The 19,696-nt window shown below is 45.2% G+C and overlaps 1 protein-coding gene across 8 annotated transcripts in view; it reads right to left on the reverse strand.

The window, feature by feature from the left end:
* GRIP2 (glutamate receptor interacting protein 2) overlaps window positions 1-19,696 on the reverse strand; it is a 303,102-nt gene that overhangs the window by 141,931 nt on the left and 141,475 nt on the right. The window contains exon 1 of one of the 8 annotated variants that reach the window (XM_029995970.2): window positions 10,529-10,792. The exons of 5 other annotated variants lie outside the window; for them this stretch is intronic. In XM_029995970.2, the coding sequence (XP_029851830.1) occupies window positions 10,529-10,679 (151 nt within the window). In that variant the 5' untranslated portion in view covers window positions 10,680-10,792. Of the gene's footprint in view, window positions 1-10,387; window positions 10,452-10,528; window positions 10,793-19,696 lie in introns of those variants that run through there. 2 more of the 8 variants (XM_029995971.2, XM_029995976.2) reach the window with 2 other exon arrangements.

Below are 19,696 nucleotides of genomic sequence, written 5' to 3' on the forward strand. Positions count from 1 at the left end.
AAGACGTTAAAAAGACTGGCCAACAACAGACTGAAGGTATCTCTCAAAAATATTAATGCCACAGCGCATGTTAAGATAAGCCATTGCAATTAGCAGACAACAGATCTCCCCCTAACAGTTTGGGAGCTCTTTGAGAGCCACAGAAGCAAATAACATCAGCCAAATGTGGCATTAAAGCATTTGGAGACAAAAAGTCTGCCTTAGATAGGAAGTCAGATCAATGCTGAAACAACAGATCCAATACAGCAATGCCTTGAACAAAACTCAGGATGAGCTGATCTATAAAAATCAGATATCCCATGGACTCATGAGTTGCTGTGTGTTAGCGATGAAGCTCTCCTTCCTGATGCGTGAATTCCCTCAGAAATACCCAGATCCCCTGCGTAAAGCAGAGCAGCACCGGGGTAGCCAGCAGCCAGAAGGTGCTCACCCCCTCCCCAAAGCGACCGAACAGACCCCAGGCTCCAAGTTCATTGCCTCTCGGTGCCTGTTAAATCAAATATGCTGCTAACAAATGCTGTTAGTTCGGGGCCGGGGGAGTCAAAATGACAGCTTGGCAAAGCTTGTTTCTCCTCGTGTGTTGACATTGTCAATAACAAAGCTTTGGGAGAAGATACTCTGCCCACACTGACACCTGTGCTGCTTTAACTGATTACCCTTAATAAATGATCTCGGTGACAGCGTGAACAATGAACTGTTTCATTGAAACCATGCTCGATTAGTAGACAATTCCCAAAAGGAAATGGTCTAAATTATGCTTTACAAGTACCTAGCTTGGTCCTAATTAGCATGGCTACGGCTTTCCCAGTGCAATGCCACAGCCTCCAACCGAGTAACATCATGGGGGAAAGTTTGATGTGGCACTATTAGGTTTAATTACCCTGACAATAACTTACAAAGGTGACAGTCTGTCATGTAATTGTGCTCAGCTAAGTAGACAAACAGGCTTCAGTCATTAACCTTCACCCTCAGTATTTTGAAAGCCCCTCTTATTTTCTGCATCCAAGGGTGACTTCTCTGACACACGCTCTGAACATTCTGTGCAACTTTTTACAAACTCACCCGCTTCACAGAAGGCCATGTCACAAGAAATGCCATGCTTAATTTTTAGCTATATGCAATTATTTCCCTGAACTAAAACTTCTCCAGACCCTCAACCCTCTGTAGCATCAGCTGCAAGAAACCAGCAAGAGGCTCTTTGGAGAAATGCCCAGTTCTCACCATCGCGTTTGCTGAGACTGTGAATGCAGCTGTTTGTAAGCACCACGGTCCCACAGTTCCAAAAGTAACACTCACGGGGACTACACCTCCAACCCAAACCACTGAGATGCTAATGGTTTGTATCTAGATTGGACTGAGACTAGAATTTAAGGAAGATGATTTAAAGACAAGTGAAGGCTAGGGGCGAAAGCTACATGCTGATGATGTCTTCCTAGTTGTCCTCTCCATAATTCACACCCCAGATTGGCAGGAAGGCTGAATGTGTAGGATTTTATGGGCACTTTTCTGCAATTCAAGTAGGTGAATGGCATTTGGATTATGTCCCAAAGCTAAGAAGGCAGCTAATTTAAACATTCACATCTATGTTTCTCTTTTTTGAGCTTCCAACTTGAGCTCTATCAGTATTACTTAGGCATCTCCTCCTACTATAATTATTTTATCAGTTGACAAGAACTTCTCAACAATTCACGTGTAAAAAGCGTTCTTACATTCTTCCCTGGTAATATTTCAGTGGTGATGCTGACTTACCAGCATTCAGAGCAAACCAAAAGCACAGGTGCTTAATGCTCAGCCCAACTTTTTTTCCTGCTTCTGCACAACATAGAGCATAAGAGAAACCAGGTCCCTACTTGGAAGTGCTGCTGCAATAATAGTAAATAACAGCAGCTACTTAACTGTATGAAAATGTACACATTTGGAACTGGGGTTATAAGACTTGTATTATCCCAAAGAGTAGTGACCCAAGTGGTACTGCCTGTAGCCCACAATAAGAAGCATGGTCTTGCAGGTAGAAAATTGTTGCCGGGATTCAGCCTAAGACCATAGTTTATTTTGCCAGGAAATGCTGAAGCCGTTCTTTAATAATTAAATGGTACAGTATGTTTGTTCAATCTGCAAATCCATGGACAAGGCATCAGTCTCTCCAAGGAGACAGCTGAGTCTCCTGAAGCAAGAAATTAAAATAGTCTTATCTCCAAGTGCTGTATTGCCACTCGCTCTGACTGCCAATTTACTTAGAAGAACGAACAAAAGCCTCTTGCAAATGCTGAGTGCAGATGCTAGCCTAGACAGGGGTCACGCTATGCCTTCATGTATGTACTCCCAACAGTCTTCTCACTGTATTTCACATTGCTGTTGTGCTAATGAAGCAATTAGCTAGTAACAGCCCGAGACAAGTTAGTGTGCCAAAGGCCAAAAGTCGTTTCCCTTTTAAACAGGTTCTCATTACCCAGTTTAAGTGCCAGCTGCAGTCTTTTACTGTGAGCACAGTTAAAAGATAATACGCAAATCTCACTGTTAGTTACAGAGCACCATCAGTCCTCTCGGCCCCAAAAAGGGTGATAGGAAACCTGCGGTCACTGCAACATGCAGCTTAGCTTTGAAATTAAACAGCCTCACTTTAGACATGTTATATTGGGAAATTTAAAATAATCATGCCGAATCAGTACTGTTTCTGCCAGGAGATATATGTACCTTTTTAAATAGCATGTTTGTGCTAGTAGACTTGCTGTTACTGATTTAGCACCCAGTAAAAAACGACTGTTTTTTTTAAGCAAAAGATTTAAAGTTCGAAGTTACACAATTATTAAATCAATATCAGAGTGTTTAAGAGCTCTTAAGGACCCATGAAATTGAATTTTGTTATTGTCATTAAACACACTGTACCAATATTGTGTTTGCTTATATAGATCTCATCTGGGGGCTCATTTTGCCTGCATTGTACAAATGTTCCCATACCATACTGAGTGCAGTTTGAGGAGACAGAGAAAGAATGAGCCAAGAGAAGTACGATCCTCTCAATTTCAAACTGTTATAGACAGATCCCTTTTCCAAAATAATAGCAGTAAAGGTGTTTCACTCACAAGAACAAATTACTTAGGGAAAGAGCACGTTATCTGCGTTCTGGTCTCCTTAAATCAAAACCAGGTGTCTGCCTTCCAGAAAACCAACCAGACGGTTTGCCTTGGTCTTGTCCAAGTTACTAGTGATACAGAGATGAAGGTTTTGGCCTGTGTTTTTACAGGACATCAAGCTAAATTATTCTTGTGCACCATCAAATTTAATGACCACATCCACTGCCGCATACAACTGGCATTGGTTTCTTGTCTGCAAAACAGCCACAGCAGTTTACTCTGGCAGAAAACTTGCCCATCGGTGGCTTGCCCAGTATTGGACTGGGAGCCAACAGCAGAGTAGGGAACCAAGCCCAGCCCTAATTAAATGCATACATCCATCTGAAAACTCATCATTAATTTTTCCTACTTGAAGCATTTTTCCATTCAGACAAGGCTTGACTTTCTTACCCCATTTGACAGTAGGTACAGATTTGCCAGCCCTATGGTTATCAGACCCAGAGCTGCACCATCGCAGAGGTGGCTCAATGCCCACTCTTCCAAGAATTGACTGCACCCATAATTAACTGGAGATGTGTTTGGGAAATGCCTAAATCATAGTAATTATCATCATAATGGCATAATTAAAAATGGATGAAATCTCACTGACAGGTGATATTTTGAAAGCACTTACCATCAATTTCATACTTCCCGCTAAGGGACATATTTACTTTTGCCATCCAAGGGAGACTTTGAGAACTCTAGCTCCCATGTCTACTCTCTTCAGACTTCATTTATTATCCCTATTTCTGAAGTACTTACCTACCCCAATAGCCTACATTTTTTTAATCCAAGAATTGCCATGTTCATTTCTCTGATTAGCAATTCCAAACTCAGCCCTTCACAAAGGCTACAATTCACCTATACCTTATATTTTATGTTGATGTCTAAAAACAATATCAAAGCTGCATTTTATAGTCAGGGAGCCTGAAACTCTCACTCTCTATTTGCATTTCCTTATTAATGGATTGGCCCCATCATCAGGTGAACGAGCAGGAAAATACTTTGCTTTAAATTCACTGTTGCTGCACCCTAGAGGTGGGGCTTTGGATTGGTAAGAGGGAAGATGGTGCCTGGAGTCTTCTAAAACTTCTATGCTGCCTGGCTTTGCTTACTTATTTTTATTATTCAACTGCAAAAGAGCTGCCAAAGCAAGTGCTGCAGATTATTTTGAGAAGTGAATTCAGCACGTCTCTCCTTCCCTAGGAAATCAAGCAGTTGTCCTCCAGGCTCACCTGTGCTTGTCTCATCTGCAGACTAATTCAAGATCGGCTGCAAAAAGAACTAAACTACCCAGCTTCTGCAACTACTTGAGAAGCAAGCGAGGTGTGGATGCCATCTCTAACCACATGAGCATTCACATACTTGGTCTTGAAGAAAAAGACCATCTGTGCCATTACACATTTTCACTCTTACCTATCTCCTTGGTGTTTATTAAAGGTGACCCAAGATGGAAGGGCTGGCTTGAAGCTGATCACTACAGTCCTCTGAAAGCTGAAACCTGCAGCTTTGATTTAGCCACTCTCTAGTGCTTAGCATTATAGGAAACGTGAGAAAGAGGCATGCAGAATTCGTGGAAACCTTAATGGTAACAAAGTATATTTATCAGGGCAAGATTACAGAGATTTAAGGAACTCATCTACTTTTCTTTTTGCAAATATTAGCCTTCAGCAAAGACATGAAAACATTTGTCTTTATTCTAAAGAGGATATTATCAGCTAATTAATTTCTAGCACCAAACAGTCCAGATGAAGAAGGGTTTAATTGCTGAAAATGTTGAAACAGAATATTTTCACAGCGAAATTTGTTTGGTTACAATGGATTGATTCTGTTTGATCAAAGGCTTTCTCTGTACAATTATCTTAGCTGGAAGTTAGAGATCCCATAACCATTCGTGAGCTTTTATTCACCTTTGAATCTCCAGTGTACGCCAGCAATCCCCCTTCCGCAGCCACTGCAGGATGTGCAAGTGGGGTGCCCAGGAGGAGCTATAAATAATGCAGCTCCATGACCCCGTTGGCAAAGAGGGAGATCGGAGATGGTGGGGCTTTGAAGGGGCACCAGACTCCACTTAGGAAATACATTCTGCTGGTCACCACAAGGGAAATCACTTCGAAAGGTTGAAAAAGGGCAACTCCTTCTAGTTCAATAGACCAGTTTATATCTTGTGATACGAGCATAACTGCTAATAACTGCTTCATTTACAGTACGCTCACTACTGTAGGGCACAGGCAGAAAGAGGATTATCAGGGTCTCCAGCCTGTTACCTTTCTCAGGATCCTTTGCCTTTACCTACAAATATCCCTGCCTCAATGTTATTAACCCTGACTTCTTCAGAGCCACACATGAATTCCTGCTCTTAGGTTTTCCCCTTTCCACCAGCAACAATACTGCTCCCACTAGCAGAACACTTGGTGCCGGGTCTCAGAGTTGATCCAGGACCTGCAGGACATTAAACCTCAGCTGCTTGACTGCTGCTTGCAGTACTCCAGCACCGTCCCCAGACCACGACCAGGACCAGATAGTGCAGCACACGTACACCCAGCCTGGTGCCGATGCTTTGCCAAAAGGATCTTTTTCCCTTTCCTGTTTCTCCCCCTTTCCTGATGTACAGCCTTGTCCAAATCACTTCACCTCCTGCATTTGCATATAAAAAAAGCAAGCATTTATTTAGAGGTTCCTCAAGACACTATTTTAGTTATCACCACTTATGCCAAACTTCTTCACACCTGGGGGTACACAGAGCTCTATGAACAGCCACATTCAAAGAAGAGAGGCATAGAATACACAAATCTCTTTTTCCAGCATCTGAATTTATGGCTGAAAACTAAACTATCAGCTTTGCAATGATTTACTGCTGTACAACGAGACCCATGGGATATAAACAGAGGAGACAACCCCGCAGGACAATAAATTGCCACAAACCAAACTGTCATCACAAAATGCATAAAAGCCATGTGAAGCAATCCCGCTGATGGGACACAGAGGGCCTTATGGCAGCTGCTCTTCTGCCGGCATGAGGTACAGGTGCCTCTTCCAAAGCAAGCAATGGGGAGACGCCTGTCCCTGGCTTCCACCACCACCTGCAGCTCTTCCCATCTCCTTCCCTACCCAGGGTCTGGGACACCCCACTGGCTTCTCATGAGTTTTTCCCCATGATAACCAGAGCACCAGCCCCCAAATCCTGATGATAAGACATTTCTGAAAGGCTATCCAGTTTCATCGGGCCCAAAGTCACCTAAAGCACCCAAACCCTTTGGACAGCCTGGCCATGTAGTTTTGGACTCTTTTGTCGGTGTGGTCCCATTCTGGGCCAGGCACCTCTCTGAAGATGTTTGTCTTCACCCCAGGGGTCAGGTGGGACAAGACTGGCTCTGAGAGGAGTCCGTCAGCAATCACTGCAGCTCCTGATCAACTCTGCCTGCCAGGGCTGCGTCTCTGTGGGTCTTCATGTCCCTCCAAGCCCCAGCACTCATGAACTTCAAAGCCACAAGAAATGCAGGAACAATTCTGGTGAGCTCAGCCAGTGGCTTTACAAGGATGGCTTGGTTTTAATTATGTGCCTGGGGGATTTCTTGTGGGAGGATGAAGCAACTAGGTCTGGCATCACTTAGCAATGGAAGGGTAGAGTTTAACACAGATGATCTAACAGGCTGAGCCACTTCCCTTTGAATGTATTTATTTAACCTAGAAGTTGAATAGCTCTGTATTTCTAAAGTAGCCGATACTGGGTAGAAAATCAGAAGAATAAATGTATCTTACCTTTCAGAGGGACCAGAGGAAAAAAAAAGAAATTAAAAAGTCTCCAGTATAAATTTTAATTCCCCATAGCATTACACATGACTGGGACATGGGTTTATATTCAGAGCCCTAGTCCAGTGCAAAGAGAGCTACAATAGATGGCAAGTGCACCTAGATCACTGACAATTCCCCCTCCCGTACCAAATTTAACTCCCTTTGTTGAGGATAATGTGAGATTTTCCCAAACACCCCTTTTGCTGAATCTGCCTTTCTGCTTACACACCACAAAGCCAGGCAGCTCAGTGCTGCTTCGAAATGGGGGGAGCAAAGAAAACAAATCCAGAGAGACTGTCTGCAGGGAAATCCAAGGAGCTACAAGAAGATAAAACAAGAGGCAAAGAGGAATCCTTATGAAAATGCATGAGATGTGAAAAACTGACAGGCCAATTAAACATGCCTAAATACGATCAGAGATTATCCCAATGCCACTGCTGTGTCCTATTGTTCTCCACCCTCCCTTTGTTCCCCCTCTGCAGCCTCCAGAGGAGCAGCTCGCAAACGTCCCCCAATCCCTCCCGCTCACCCCTCCGACCAGCGACAACCACACATGCTACAGGCCCATCACTCCTTGCCTTTTGTCTTTGCACAAACTGCTTTTTTACCAGTCCTGGGCCAGCCGATGGCATTTCTGCTTTCTGTGCACTGCTCCTGAAGAAGGCACACGGATGCCGAGAGCCTACGGGGAGTGGGGGCTGGCTGACGCTTCTGTAAACACCATGCTAATCTGTTTAAGATATTAGACTCCTATATATGTGTTTTTAATAATAAAGGCAACATTTAAATGCTGCCAAGGTATCAGAGAGACAGCAGCAGACACAGAAGAGCCACCTCTACCATATAAACAATGGAAAATGCTCTCTTATCTTTTCATACCACTAGGCCTCCAGGCTGCAAAATAAATGATTGCATTCATTTACATTTTATTGTGGAGATATAACTGGCTGGAATAACTGCCAGCAGAGAACCTGACTGCAGGAATGCACTATTTTTCTCCCCATTTGCCTTAACAGATGCTTTTTTTGTGGCAATCTATCTCTATCACTGTTGTCTAGATGGCAGAAGGGGCATTAACCCACTACCTATCTTGCATTTAGGAAAAAAAGACATCGGTTCAGCTTTTTACAAAGCCTCAGGCTAACAAACTGTTACAGAGTAGCACAAACTGTGGAAGAGGGGCTCTTCACCTAAAGCATATCCAGGCAGTAAAGCCAAAACTTTCTTAGATAGTCACACATTCGTGTCCCAAAAAGCCTACAAGCCACATTCAACCCGCAAGAGACATCTTCATCTTAGTCAGTCACTTATACTTCCCTTACAGTCAACGGAGAAGAGCAGGCTCTCCAGAGAATTCATCCCACGGGTTCGAGATGTCTATTTTGGGTTGAGAAGCATGAATTCCTCTCTTTTCCCTGCTAAGCAGCCTGGACACATATCTCAGAGGGAGAGGTCCACTCCGTATGTCCAGCTGAGATGGACCCAGGCCATCTAACTAGTATTGCCCGTACAGGTTAACATTAACTACAGGTTCGAAAGAACTGCGTCATTCTTTTGGTAAAAAGAATAACCAAATAAATAAAAAACAACCAAAGCATGCAATCTCCCAGGTCAGTACCCAAAAGCTTAGCAGATGGTTAGAAGGATGTGGACTGAATGTAAAACTCAACCCTTGGTTCCCAGGCAGCACGAAAGCCCAGGGCTGGGTGTGAACTTTCTCAGCTGACAACTGCCTATTAAAAAGATGAAGTAAAATACACACAGGGTTAACGATAGTAATAACTGACAATTTGGGGCTAGCTAACATTTTCCACTGCCTCCTTGTTTTCTGATACCTAAATATTTTCAGTTTTTAATTTCCTTTCTTATCTGTTGATCAATTTCTAACTAAAGATGTTGTAAGAAATATAATGAAAAGTTTAAGCAAAAATATTTGAGTGTATTTCACTGGAAAAATGGTGTCAAAAACACATCTCAGACTCTTGAACTACCTGAGCAGGTAAGACAGGAAAAAGTCTGGGCGACTGGAAGCAGAATGAATGAATGAATACATGAATAAGTGAAATCAAATCAAATCATACAAGCAAAGACGACCCAGTTAGGAAGCCTATCCTGTTCCCACCACATCTTATGACTGAAAGCAGCAGGGAGACCTCAGAGGGACCCAAGGAAGAGGTTGCTAAAGAATCCTCCAGTGGCTTGATCCCACTGGAGTTACGGGCAGCCCAGTTAAACACCCTCTAGGCTGGCTGGCTTTAGGTCCGATCCAGGTCGCAGAGAAAGATGGCAAGTTGTGCTAGGGTATGATCTCCTGATTGCTATGGGGTAATTAAAAAAGGCATTACACACGAAAGCACAAAAGGACAGTCCGAGCAGTGCATACCACCTTCACCTCAGTATTTGCTGGCTTTCTACCACTCGCCCATTTGATCTGAACCATATTTGCAATGCAGATTTTTAGCAGAAAGCATTTTTCACATAGAAGCTGAAGCCAAGAGCAGGTTAGTCACCAGTGTTGTTTATCACGGCACTGGCTCGGGCCTCAAGCTCAGAGGCCAATGTCCAGCCCTGCTCCAACCTGTGTAACCCTGGGCAAGTCCAATACCATCTCCGTGCCCCAAGTGTCCAGCTGGAAACGAAGCCATCCAGCCACCCGCAGGCCTGTAAGAACGGGGCCATCAGATGCTCCAGGACAGGGTCAGAAAAGAGCGCAATAGAATTAGGTGGGCGAGAAAGAAAAGAGCGAGCCCATAAAACGTTCAAAAACTGCAACAATGCTATTGCAAACAAACTACCAAACGTGACAGTGAAAAGAACAGTGACCTACATTAGACATGAGCGTAGCTTTGTCTTAAGTGTAGTTTCATAAGCGCTTTATATCCTTTGGATGCTGGCAATGCAGAACGAAGGAAGCTGAGCCCGATGGCCAATGCACAGCCCTTCACATCTTCTGCTGCTGGGTCACAGCCACTGGCAGAGAGTTCAAGTGTGCTGGGGACATGTCAGTGAATGCTGTAGATGCCCCTTTTTCACATTCTGGGCTTCTCTCATTTGGCTTTTTTATAGATAGACTGAAAACAGAATAATTTTCAGTGATATTACAGCCATAGCATAGTTTGCTTGGAAGATAAGGATAGATAGAACGGACCTGGGTCCAGACCAACTTTGGCCATAGCACATTTTCACAGACAAAAACACCCCTCAGAAAAACAGCAACCTAGATTTGTCCATTTCCCATTGCTTTTCTGTTGCACAAATAAACATAATAAACATCCAGGTTTAAATACCTCAAAACGCAACAAAACATATCAAACAAAAATCTCAATGAGCTACGTGTTTTCCCTGCATTTTTAGGAGCACCATCCCACCAGAAAGACAACTCCCTGCTGTCCCCATTCCACAGATGTGCAAAATGCCACCCTCGCAAGCAAGAGAAGGTTTATAAAGGAGACCCAGGAGTCCCAGTTCCCTGCCCTTACCGCTTCTCCCACCAACATTTTTCAGCCCTTGAAAAGCATGACAGCAGTGGCTGGCTGTAGGAAGCTCTCCTGTCACGTAAGCAATGGATATCAAACAGGCACGTTATCTCCGGGCGAGCAGGAGCGTTCCCGTTTCCTTACCACCGGTACAGAGGTGCAGACGGCACAAACCAGCCGGGTCACAGAGTTCCCGGCTCTCCCCTTCCTCCTCCACCCTCAGTTCCTCTCTCCATCTCTTCCTCCTCCTCGACGACTTCTTAAGGATCTTCAAAACCTTGTTCACTTTATTCATTTGGTCTCCCAGCCACAGAAAGGGGACGGGATCTCCCCGACTCCTGTTGTCTCAGCAGCTCCAGCTCCCCGGGAAGGAGGGACAGCTAGAAGCAGGCAGGTCACTGGGAGGCACGAAAGCGCTCGTGTGTGTGTGCATGCGTGTCTCTGTGTCAAAAGCTTCTTTCCACCCAAAGAGAGAGTTCTGGGTGGTGGCAGGAGGGGGGAAGGAGAGAGAAGGATTTCTTTTGCCTCTGTCCATCCACAGCTCTTGCAGACAGCAAGAGCAGGCATTTCTTCTCCCTGATGACTTGGGAAAGCTCATAACTCACAGGGGCAGCAGATCCTGTATAGGGTTTTCAATTTCTGTTTTCAACAATACATGCATTCTGGCAGATTTCAAATGCTCCTCAGGCAAAAGAGTCAGCATCAGCTCAGAAAAAGCAGTGACTCTTAAAGAATTCTGGCTTCATTTCAAAGATTAGAAATAGCTAATGCAGACAGCAAATAGTATCTGCAACTGTGAGAAACGCTAAATAACTGTGTGGTCTGTAGGAAAGAACCTTGACTTCCCTGGACTTGCATAATTACTCACATTTATCCAGCACCTTTCAGCAATCACTTTCTCGCCAGCATCTTTGGAAAGAGGCAAGTAATTTCCCCAGTTTCCTGCAGACACTGAGGCACTGTGAGGTGAAGTGGCTAGTCAAGACATTTTTAGCACAACCGCTAAATACATCCCTGCAAATAGCTTCTCTCCCTACTTCAAAATTTTGACTCTAAACTTTTCAAGTAATTTAGAGCCTCTAAACATTTGAAAATGACCCTCTGATATTTTTAAACTGACTTTAATGGACAACAACGCACAGCCTGCAGTGTCCACCCAGGGCCACAACTGCTCTCAGACACCAGCCAAATCACTGAGAAGGATACAAGAACCCCGTGCAGGAGGCTCTGACATGATCTCCCGACTATGGCAATGTCCAAAGTTGGAGAGTTCTGAGTCCCTTCCACCATTGCCATCCTAGCATTGCAAACCAAGGCATGGCTGGGGGGTAAGAAGAGCGCTCTCCTTGAAAGAATCATTTTGTCTGATAAATGACAGTTTTCAGAGTTAGGAGGCTAACTGGAAAACAACCCTGTGTGCTTGGGAAAGGCTGCCTGGGAGTCAGGCAGATGCTTTACTGCTGGCTTCTCAGCTGTAAACCAGACCATCAGACATGACTTTAGATAGATGCTCATTAACCCACTCATACCCATGGGAACCAATGGCAGAGGCAGATTATCAGTTCACTAACAGTCAGCTCAACCCAGGGCCAACCTACAGAGGTAGTTGGGTGCCCAGTTCCTATTTGCAGGATGAGCTTCCCTTGGAAAACTTTGGGAGCTGAGGTAGCTCCTGGCCCTGGGGCTGCAGGTCCCACAGGAACCCTTTGCCCTCGGGCCCTGCAGAGAGAGTCAACACTGTCCTATATCCCACACTGATGCCAAGGAAATATCCATCACGATTGTCTCCTGGCCATTTCAGGGAGGAAAGGTGATTTTGGGGCAGTGACTGTCATATTGGGAGGAGCCCTCTCCAACCAGGGCAGTGAGATTAGTGGAATGGAAAGGTCCTTCTCCAAGCAACCATGCGTGGGATGGACACGGCTGTGCCTGGCAGCAGGACCAAGAGCCTCTTAATATGCCTAAAACTCCATTTAGAGCGATATAATTAAGAACAAACCCTGCAGTAGATAGTATTAATGGATGTACAAATTAAATTATCATGCACTTCATTTAAGGCATTATAAATAGAGCCATTACTCTCCCCACGGAGCAAGATGCAACCCACGCCCACCGCCCCCATGCAAAGGCCAGCACAGGGCAGAGCATGGCCCACCAGCGACAGCCGCTGCCAGCCTCGGTTAACCCTTCCAGGCCTGAACTCTCACACCCACACGTGGCCACGTCAGCACTGCCGCAGAGTAGACCCCAACGGCAAGCTTTGGCAGATGTAGTCTTCTCAGCTCATTAAGGCCCAAATTTTAATGAGACACTGCCCCAGACAAGCAGCGCTGTGCAAATTACACCACCCCAGGAAACTGTGCCTTTCCCATCCATCCCTCTGAGGCATAATATTACTTCTTCCACCTTTCTCTGGGGCAGGAGGTAATTTGCACTGCCTTGCCTCGGCAGTTTACAATGGTCAGAGCTGGCTCAGCTACCCAAGAGCAAAGGCAGCTCTTCTGCTGAGCAAGGACCTCCCTGCCTCCCCTCCAGGGCAGGACAGATGTGCCTGCTTCCCTTGCCTCTGCCAATGGGCAGCACCCAAATTGGAGCCTGCTCCTGGCAAGTGCTCATCCCAGTTTGCATTGGTCTCTGCCATTTGTGATCCCCGTGCTCTTCACAGGTGTTAAGGTTCTCACAAGTGCCCTGGGAGATGGGCAGGGTGCTTGTCCCAGCCTCGCGCAATGGTGAAACCCCTTGCAGCGGTTCCCAGATTACGTATCAAGCCGGCAGCAGAGTCCCAAAGGGAAGGGGGAAGCACTATGCAGGCAGAAGGGCTCAAGGGTGATGGGGTCCATAATTCCTGCTAACATGCAGGAGAACTCAACCTTTTCCACTCAGGGCAGGAGCAACCTTGTCCTGCTCCCCTTTGCTCAGGCTCCTTCTTTAAACAATCTTCAGCATACTGGTATCCTTTCCCAAACTTTCCCCCTCCTCCATCTCACTCCTACCCCAGACTCACTCCATTTCCTCCCCTTTCCTTTGGAGAATGGCTGTAATCCTTCATGTATTCCTCATCAGTGAGATTTATGAGTGCAATTCCATTTTATTTTGATGGTTAATACTAGCACTAATGCTGCTGTCATGTCTACATAATTAATAACAAGACTAATAATACCAAACCGATCTAAGAGTCACTTTATTGGTCTTCAATGTCATTAGTAAGAGCTGACATAACCAATTCAAGTTGTCGTCCATACTGAGTCACCATTACCACGTCTCCCATAAAAAACCCACAGATTTGGGGCTGTACTGCTGCCCAGACTCCCAATCCAGCAAGCAAAGCTATACAGGGTCATCTGAGGGCGATCCCCTCCTCATCTAATTAATATTTTAGAGAGCTACAACACAGTGAGCAGCAGGAAAGCAAGACAGCATGGAGCAATATAAAACGTTTTGCTGAGATGAGCTCTCAGGGACCAAAAGATACAACTTGCCATGTCCCCTGTGACTGCAGATGCTACTTGCACTCAGCCCATTCTGCATTTTCCCACCTGCCACAGCATCGTGTGACCCATCATATACATGGATACAGAAAAATAGTCTTTGATGCAACATCACTGTCTGCCTTAGTGTGCAAAAGCCTGTAGAGCCGCTGCTGTCTGCAGCAGAGAGGTTGGTGTCCACATTCTTAAAACAGGGTCTGGCTGGGCACTATAAAATGTGACAAGCCACCATGAACCACCCAGGCCTTTTAGGCTACTTTTTCATGGTTAAGTAATCATGAGATCTCTTAATAACCTGTTTTGGAACAATTTCTGCTTTATGGCCAGTCTGGCTGTTAATCCTGTAGATTGCACTCACACTGCTTTCAAAATTTATTCTGCAGTCAGGGCAGCAAGTTGCTCTCTACTCATTTGAAGGCTGAAATCGCTGCCTCAAAGCACTAAGATTTAAGGGGTGAAAAATTCTTCAAAGCAACTCACTAACTACTGTGAGTACTGGAAACACTTTGGTTTCCATTCAGGTAATCACACGCTCTTTTCATGTCTTATTCCCACTTAGCTTCACCTTCTGCTTCTCACAAATTATCTGAAGCTGTTTGATTTGAGCCAAGATTTGGGTAGAATTTAGGAAAGTTCAATAGTAACACTTTACTATTGCTAAATTAATCCAAACTATTTGCTTCTCCCTCCTTTTCCAATCACAGTCCTAGAGTTAGAGTATAGCAGCTATTGAGCATTTTCCAACGCAAACCACGCATGTTTCAAATTGGTCTCAATTTAGCAGTTTTATTTTTGTGTTAAATGATAGGGAACAGCATTAGCACAAGGGTCATTACGTGAGTCAGCAGCACGCAGCGGCTGCCTCTCACCCAACAAGACTGAGAACAGCCTCCTGCTCTACTTCAGCCTGGGCAAGCCTCCTCTCCTTCATGCTCCTGTTTAATCCTACCCCTGACAGCACAGCCATCCTACACCCCATGGAAGAGGCTGCTCCCTAACCAGCACTCTTATTAGGTATTTCTCAGCATTGGAGCATCCTAGGTGATTTCAAACAGGAAAGCAGCCAATGCTATTGACCTTAATTTGTATAAAACTTAGGCGCGGTGCATCTGCCACAAACACAAAAGGAAGGTAGGTTTTCAGCAGGAAGACCCTAAGGAGTAAGGGAAGCAGAAACACAGCCCTGTTTGCCTATGCTGGGCCACCCAAGTCACAGCTGACAGATTTAAGCATACCTAAACCTCTGGCCTGTTTTTTGGCAGTCAGCCCTCAGGCAAAACTGAAGGCATCGCTGTCCAGACGTAGAGCTTAGAAATAAGTTCCCAAAGCCAACAGGTCAACCCATGCATCACTGACTGCTGCAGCATGGTTCTCAGTAATCACATGCAACACATGGGTCTGCTGCAGTGTAGAGACACCGTGTCCTTGTTCAATGCTGAGAAAATGCCTCCAAAACAAGGGGATGCATCCTGCTCCAAGCACTATTTCGCTGGTAAGCCCTTGCCTGATCCTCCTCTACCACAATATATCTTGCTTGTTGCGTAAGTCTGAGTTTCTGCTAGGCTTAGTGAGGCTAGAGACAGCACAAACCACCACCTCACTTGCTGCAGTTACTAATCACACCACACCATGCAGCACTGCTGTTAGGCTTCATGTCATGAAGCCTTCAACTATTTTAACACCAGTCTGTGGCACTGACCCCCTCTGCAAGTTTCTGCTGACACCCTCCCATTTAACTCCCTTCCCTTAGATATTTTCCAACCATTTCAGAGATCATAAGAAGCTTTTGAGGAGACAACTGCTTGGTGTCTTGCAACTGCTTCATTTCAGGTAAATTAGTTTGGGCTTTTGACTTTATTACAAAATCATAAACATGACAATAAATCAAGGCAACAGAGAAAAAGCATAATGTTGGAGGTTTGCCACCTGTGTGCAGCATCTTACCAGCTTGACTGCAGCTACAGAAATGAAAGTTGGGGATTTCAAAATCTTCAAGCCATGGAAGAGCACAGGCCTGGCAGAGCAATTAAGGATTCACACAGCTACTTCCAACCACTCACACTAAGCTCATGCTTATTTCAAGGGAATGTGGTCTCAGAATTAAAATTGCCAAAAAAAAAAAAAAAAAAAAAAAAAGGCTCAGATAAATTTAACAATCTTCCTAATTTTAAAAGCATCAGGTGCAGATCTGGGTTTTTGTTTATTTTTCTGGGGCAGGAAAACATGTATCTGTTCAAAAATCTCTGTGGATGAACAAAGGGCTGTAATTGTAGAGACAACAAAAACCGTACCAGCCACATAAATAAATTTCAGTGCCTAACAGCGGCCACAGTATTTTCACCGTAACAATAACAATGCCAAGACCAGAGAACAGAGAGTGGCCATTTATCATGGGAAATGATTAAACATGTCTGGATAAAATACGAACTTATCTGACTTGCACATTTTCTTTCCCAGGCACTTTATTGCAATTACCTTCATTTCTTTCACTTGTTTGATAGTAGTTCACAAGATCTTCCAGCACCTGCAGTGCCCTTCTGGCCTCTGAAGGTTGCTGCACGATTGTAACAGCACCATTAAATAGTCTTTGTCAAGCCTCACTAGGTAGGGTGAGAGCCACAGCCCTGGAAAAGTGGGGTAAAGTGACATTTGGTGACTGACACATCTCCTAGGCGTCCCTGGGACTAGCAGAGACCCAAATGTATGCTGCGGCCAAGCCCAGGAACACATAGGTAAACATTTTTGTACTAGAAGGAGAAATGGAGAGACCAACATAAAATTGTTAAAGCAAAACTCTGGGTCTTGTTTTTTGAAAGTTTGAACATTGCATGTCAAGATGCTGCTTGCTTAATTTCAGCTGCACAATACCACAACCTCATGCTTTCAGGTACCGTTTCTCAGCGCTCCCATGCTATAGCCTCTCTGAAATTTTGTTCTGGTTCGATAAAGAAATCTGGAAAGGTGACAACTCTGATCCTGTGCCAAATGCAGGCTGGCAGACAGCTGCAGAAGGAAGGAATTTCGGAGAAATATGGAGTTTTTCAGTAGTATGAAGTATCACAATTGGCACAGTAGTATCCAAGTCTAAAGGGACTGATCCTGTAATAATTGTTTCTTAGTGAAGGATGATCTCTATCCCTTCACGGAGGCAAAAGGTATACAAATACATGGGTCCAAAATGCTGCTTTCAGTTGAATCCCTGAGGCTCGTAAGTGAAGGACTAGAAAGAAGAAATAGTACTGAGAGAGAGCACTCGTTAAGAAACAGCAGAGTCAAGTTACACACATGGCTTTTGAAACAGGATGGCTGGAGAACCATCAGTGGAATGAAACTGGAAGCTGCCCTGCCAGTCTGAATTCAGCCCGAGGGTGCCATGCAGAAGAGGCATTAACCACCAGGGAGTTTGATTATGAGATGTGGGACTCGGTCCAAACCCTGGTGAAATACGGCCCTTCTCACAAACGGTGTGCTTTTCGGTGGGTAGTTCAGATGGAGGCAGGGGATTCAGCAGCTCATAAGAGCTAGGAAGAGATTTACTCTGCGGCAGACCAAAGACATATTGACAAAGCGGTGTGTTTCAGTGGGATGAGGTGGGCACAGTTTGCTCTCCCACCTCCCAAACTGTATCTGTTCTGCAGGCAAATAGACTACCACCGCACCTCACGCACGGGCTCCGAGCTCGCTGCCTCGCAGCGGTTTCACACCTACAAATGTTATTATTATTTTGCAGATCAGAAAGCTGAAGAGGAACAAACGCTACCCTATTCTCCAGTAGTGTCAGGCATGACTGTGAATAATCAGCCTCTCAAAGCCTACTCCCAGGCATTTCAAGTTGAAATAGCTCTTGTTGCCTTGCTGCAAGCAAGAAATGGAGGCCAGAGGTGGAGTCCTGCAAGCAGCAGGTGGCTCAGGCCGTAAGGACCTCTGGCCAGATCGCGGAGAGACCTGAGCTGCCAACTGGCCCCAAAACACCCTTCCTTTTCTTGGCAGGGAATTCCATGGCGTACCAATAGGAGAGATGAATGGGATTGCTTCTGGACCCGTGTGAGGTGCTGGGCCATGCCACGTGGTGCCAAGCCAGCCCCTTGCAATCAGTAGGACTTCTGCCTCAACCACCCTGCTAAAAACAGGGATAAGAGCACATTCCACCATCAAGATGCTCCTGAGTGCAGATACATTCAAGACCTCAAAGTGCTCAGATGGCACAGTGATCAGGGCTGCAATACAGGGATCTAAGCTTATTTAGGAGGAAAAACAATTTCATTTGCTCCTTCAAATTAAAGATTCCTGTGGCCGGGGCTCAGCTCTGATGAGGGCTACAAGAGGAAGGTTGTTCCCAAGTTTCTCATTGCCTTCCCCCTCTTCCCTTAGCTTCCATGCAGAATCTCAGCCTGTGTGCCAGAGCTTCCCAGCTGGCTTATCACTCCCTATTAATTACAGTGTCTCCTGACCCCTGAAGCTGCCATCCCCAGTGAGAAGCAGCCAGCTCACTGCTCCTAACCCCCACCACCTTCTTAATGTTCTCAAGAGACACCATTTGGAAAGGAAGTCATGGGTTTATTACAGCTGTTCAGAGGCTCAGCCCTCCCTGTCGCGTACTAAGGGAATTGAAACAAAATACTCTGAAAAGATGGCACTGCAAAGCAAAGCAACATACAGCAGTGCTTCTGGTACGAGAAGCTGAGTTACCTCACCAGCATCTCAGACAGTTAAGAAACAGAAGCAATGACATTTCTGGACCAAATTTCCCTCTTCCATTTACTTCTTTCTCCAGTGTCTACCACAGGTCAAACCCAAACCTCAGTGTAATTTGCACATGCTCTCTGCCATCAATCTGCCTTTGCTTCCACATTGAAGTCATGCATCAGCAGGATGGTTAAGGAAGGACGTTTCCACACCATGCACTGTCAGTACAGATTATTTCACTCCCTTAAGCTCCTTGGGGGTGTAATTTGCAGGAAGCCCAAATAAAGCAGATGTCTAAACCCCTAGGCTTGCGGAGGTAGGTATTACTGAAGCTTGTCACCAATGGCAGCGAAGTTTAGCATATTCTCCCCAGACATTTAGGTTCAGTCCTGTAATCACTACAGATATACCCAGGCAAAGTTGAAGCTCTTACTGAAAAAATAATCACTGCACAGCAGCTCCAAACAAACAACAGTTCTTGCTAAAGAACTTCATTACAGTAAAAGCTCCCTGGATTTTATCAGGACTAGGTTTTAGCTCCGTGGCTTTCTTAGTGCCCCCAGAAGCATTCACATTTCCATGCTGTTTCACGGGCTTGCATTTTCCCAAAACATGGCAACTCTGGCTGCTTGCAAGGGGCTGGCAGCCCAATACCAGCACTTGGTACCAGAACTTCAGGATGGAAGCAAAGAGTCAGAGAAGAGTGGGAATGAGGAGATGGACGAGTAGAGAGAGGAGGAACAGAAATAAAGGAGGTTTCTGATTAAATATATGCTTTTGCAAAGGACTGGCAGGTTCTAAGAAACCTTTTGAGAGAAGCAGCTCCATTTTCACAGGCATCCATGGGAGCCTTGCCACTGCCTGGCTCTGCTGCGTTTCTCCAAGGTTTCCAAGTCCACAGTAGCCACAATACAGACAATGCTCAGAAACAAACTGGTTTGGGGGTCTGTCAGGGCAATCTCAACAGGGAAGAGGAGGGATGGCATCAGCTGTCATATGGATCCGGCTGTGCAGGGAGTCTGGATCAGATGGACGCTGGAAGCTGAACGAGAAGGGCGTGCAGTTGTGTTTTCACTTCGTGCACTACAAAGACATGCCATGGTGGCCAAACTAATTGTGGGGCTAAACAGTCTGCTCA

Source organism: Aquila chrysaetos, chromosome 20, assembly GCF_900496995.4.
Source record: "Aquila chrysaetos chrysaetos chromosome 20, bAquChr1.4, whole genome shotgun sequence".
NCBI classification, from domain to species: Eukaryota; Metazoa; Chordata; class Aves; order Accipitriformes; family Accipitridae; genus Aquila; species Aquila chrysaetos.